General features: G+C 32.7%; 1 protein-coding gene across 1 annotated transcript; it reads left to right on the plus strand.

The window, feature by feature from the left end:
• The first annotated feature begins 663 nt into the window (after positions 1-663).
• On the plus strand, positions 664-3,577 carry LOC138335631 (integrator complex subunit 11-like). The gene is made up of 4 exons (XM_069284796.1): positions 664-736; positions 2,578-2,689; positions 2,974-3,090; positions 3,443-3,577. Exons 1-4 carry the CDS (start codon positions 696-698, stop codon positions 3,575-3,577), a joined length of 405 nt encoding a protein of 134 aa, XP_069140897.1. The 5' UTR covers positions 664-695.
• Positions 3,578-4,011: the final 434 nt, after the last annotated feature.

Raw genomic sequence — 4,011 nt, forward strand, 5'->3', positions numbered from 1 at the left:
TATTAATAAAAAATAGTATAACAACAAATTTTGTAAACCTTCAGATGTTGGTCCGTAGCTGTATTTTGCTTTTCTATGGCGGTAAAAATGTCATGCTGGACTGTGGAATGCACATGGGCTACAATGATCGAGGTATGTATGTAAAGTTATTGGTGTTCAGAATGGAGAATGAAAATCCTAATTGTCATATCATTGATCTTGTGTTGTTGTGCAAAATTATTTCTTCTAAATTTTACAATTAACTTTCAAAACTTTGCAAGTTATAAAGAAATTAGATAGACAAGATATTTTTTGAAAAACAGTGATCTTTTATAATCCAATCATAAGAATGTCCTTTTACTTAACAGTTAACTCTAGTATATGTATAGCTATCAATGAGGGTATTACATGTGTAATAAGCATATTTTCACATTGTATCAACTTCAACAAAGAAACATAAACCTATTTTTATTAACTTCTTCTGGAACTATAGAGTACGAAGATGTCCTATCAACTTCACAGGAGACAAGGTTTACAGACTGTATTTAGAAATAAAACCATTTTAATTTGATTAAAATGGAATATGATAGAGCGGTTAATTACCTTTTAGCTACTTTTGCATACTGTAGTCAAATGTACAGTTATAAGTTATTGTATATTTTATTTTTGTTTGATTTAAAAGCGCCGGTTTCCTGATTTTACCTACATCACAAAGGATGGGCAGACTGACACAGCACCTGGATTGTGTAATTATCAGGTAAAGAGAAACATATATAGAAGGCACATTTCCACGTTCTTTCTGTCTTGAATCTCTGGTGATAAAAACTTATTTAGTATAAATTATACTATGTAACATGGTAGTTTTGCCGTGGCATCGTGCGTATAAAACTATTTATACAAAAGGCTCTATCCTCCTAAACCCTTGAGTGAATTTACATCCATATTTGGTGTGAAAACATCCTTGGGGGAAGGACAATCATATTTTATATAAATGAGATAGGTCCGACCCCTAGGGGCAGAGGGGCGGGGCCACAAAAGGGCAAATTTTCTTAATTATAGCTTTTTTAAATCCTACTTCCTCCTTCATCATATTTGGTGTGAAACAGTCATTGGGGAAGGACAATCATATTTTATATAATGGACCCTTGTTGACCCTAGGGCTTAGGGATGGGGCCTCAAAAGGGCAAATTTTCTTAATTTTAGCTTTAATATCACTACTACTCCTTCAGTCCTTGGATGAATTTCATCCCATATTTGCGTGTGAAAATTCATTTGGGAAGGACAATCATATTTTATATTAAATGAGTCTGGTCTGACCCTAGGGGCTGAGGGGTGGGGCCCCAAAATGGCAATTTTCTTAATTTTAGCTGTCCCAATTCCTGTTTCAGGTTTCGGTCTCCGATCTCAATGAAAAAATTTGTCTATAAAGGTTTTAAATTGATGCCGAACAACATACAAACATTTTCTTAAAGATTTTTGGTATTCCAAGATGGCCGCTGGCCTACTTCCTGTTTTAAGGTTTCAGTCTCCGATCTCTCAATGAAAAATTGGTCTATAGGGGTTTTAAAGGTCCACTACCTTTCCGAAACGGCTTTTAATTTTTAAAATGGGGAATGTAAAACAAGATCGATAATTTTGTAGAGTCCTAAAAAAAATTACTAACTTACTGTTAATACTACATTTATCATTTCCCGCCATCGTCCTAAAATACCGCGCGGTAGTTGACTATCACTGCGCCAGACGGCAAACAGCGAATTGACTCTCCACTGTTTTCATATATTACGCAGGCAATCTTGCATATGTTTGGTGTCGTAACCTTATTTTAGATCATCGGTATGCATTTTCTGGTGTTATTAATGCTTTTTAAGAAACCTTTATATTTTGCTCCGAAAGGTAATGTGCCTTTAATTGATGTCAAACAACATGAAAACATGGCCCTCTTGTTTGACTAAGTATTTGCACAACATATCATGATGAGTTTTCCTTTGAGTAAGCAGAACCTAAGTCATAAAGAGCATTTGCCATTTCTTGGTACAAAGTTAAATATTTTTTTCTTCTCTGGGAACTCTGAAATTTTATTCAAACATCAGAAGTGTGGTTTATCACGTGATAAAAGGCCTTAAAGACAATTAAAACCAAACCTTATTCACCTGACCTTATTATAACCTTAAAATAATGTTTAAAGATGGTCCATCGCTGACAAATGGTATTTTTTTCACTATCAAAAACAGGAACAGAGGATTTAGTATTTTTTTCAGTTACAAAAGTTACTTATTTTTCACCATTACTACCATTCAAAAGTTTCAGCTTCTAATTTTACTTTAAGTTAAAAATATGAAAAATAATTAATTGCATCCCGGAAAAAATCTGTGGCACTATATCTAATATGGAATGAAGTAATGATTGTGCTTGCACCAAATGCGAAATAAATTATTTTATGTTATTTGTTGTTTAATTAGGCACATATATATATACTATTAAACACCAATTATTGTTCAAATGATGAATACCATATATGCTCTGTCGGCGGTGGAGCATCTTTAATTACTATAAATGTCACCAACTGTATTCTAATTAGTTCTTCTCTAATGTTCTCAGCCACTTTCACCTGGACCACTGTGGCGCCCTGCCTTACATGTCAGAGATGGTAGGCTTTGATGGACCAATATACATGACACATCCAACCAAAGCTATTTGTCCTATTCTCTTGGTAGGTGACACTTCAAGTTATAGATAAGTTAAATGAAGACTGTAGAAAATTATTGGTATCAGAGGAATTTCAATTATCATATACTTATATACCCATCAGATATTAACTGACAAAGGTACTGTTTATGAAGTAAATAATCAGGAATTTTTTCATACAGTATAATCTACTTTCCACCTCTAGCTCCCACAACAGTCTGTCTTTGCAATTTCTTGTATTGTAATAGTTATTTATTTAATTTCTATTGTAATAGTTATTTAATTATCTATTTATCATTTATATTTCAGGAGGATTACAGAAAAATTACAGTAGAGAGAAAAGGAGAAACCAATTTTTTCACGTCAGAAATGATCAAAACATGTATGAAAAAGGTCATAGCTGTCAACCTACATCAGACAATGCAGGTCAGAGTTGTCCTCCTTCATCAACAAGTTCTGAAAGTGATATTTCTCACTCCTTCTCAAACATTTTAATATGAAATTAATGTTATCTTTGATGTCTTTTGTAAAATATTGAGCTGATCAATGTTTTAGAACATGAATTTAAATGTCATTATAAAGACTTTGCCTTTTGTACCAAGAAAATCATATTGCATGTTCCTTTTTGTGATCAAGAATGCATATGGTCAATGCAAGTAATGGTATATATAGCTAAATTCTAATGCATGTAGCAGGGCAAAAATTGTCTGTTCACCTCATAACCAATGCCCAGTCCTGTATATTTGTACTTTATTTAGTGTTCAGTTGTCCTAAACAGGTTGATGATGAGATGGAGATCAAAGCATACTACGCTGGCCACGTACTCGGAGCAGCAATGTTCCATATCAAAGTTGGACAGCAGTCTGTTGTGTACACAGTAAGTTTATACAGATTAGCTGAGAGGGGGCTATGATTTTGTAAGTTTGTAATTTGTAAGTCATTTTCTTCTTTGTTTCTCTGTATAGAATGTTGCAAATATTTGTTTCATGTTTCCACAATATGGTGTTAGGCTCATACTAAACAACGTATATAAAATGCATCATATTGTATTGAATGAAATATATATTACAAATAACAAATCCCCATATTAACATTAAATATTTTTGTATAATTGTTGGCTCGTAATTGTAAAATTACATGAGGTCTGACTAATTACATTTCTGAAATAATTCTTAGGACTTTTTTTTTTTTTTTTAATTTTTTATTTTCGAACATTTTACACAGTATATATAAATGGACACTAACACACAAACACTTGCATATGCACTCATTCACAATACTTAAAAACATCAAATTGTACGTTATGAGACATCCATAAAAACATATATTTACCATTAATAGCAAACC

The sequence above is a fragment of the Argopecten irradians genome, chromosome 11, assembly GCF_041381155.1.
Source record: "Argopecten irradians isolate NY chromosome 11, Ai_NY, whole genome shotgun sequence".
NCBI classification, from domain to species: Eukaryota; Metazoa; Mollusca; class Bivalvia; order Pectinida; family Pectinidae; genus Argopecten; species Argopecten irradians.

Coding starts and splice junctions, on each gene's coding strand:
- LOC138335631 (XM_069284796.1), top strand. CDS start 696: ATGGGCAGACTGACACAGCACCTGGATTGTGTAATTATCAG. Junction 737..2,577: donor CTGGATTGTGTAATTATCAG/GTAAAGAGAAAC, acceptor TAATGTTCTCAG/CCACTTTCACCTGGACCACT. Junction 3,091..3,442: donor ACCTACATCAGACAATGCAG/GTCAGAGTTGTC, acceptor TGTCCTAAACAG/GTTGATGATGAGATGGAGAT.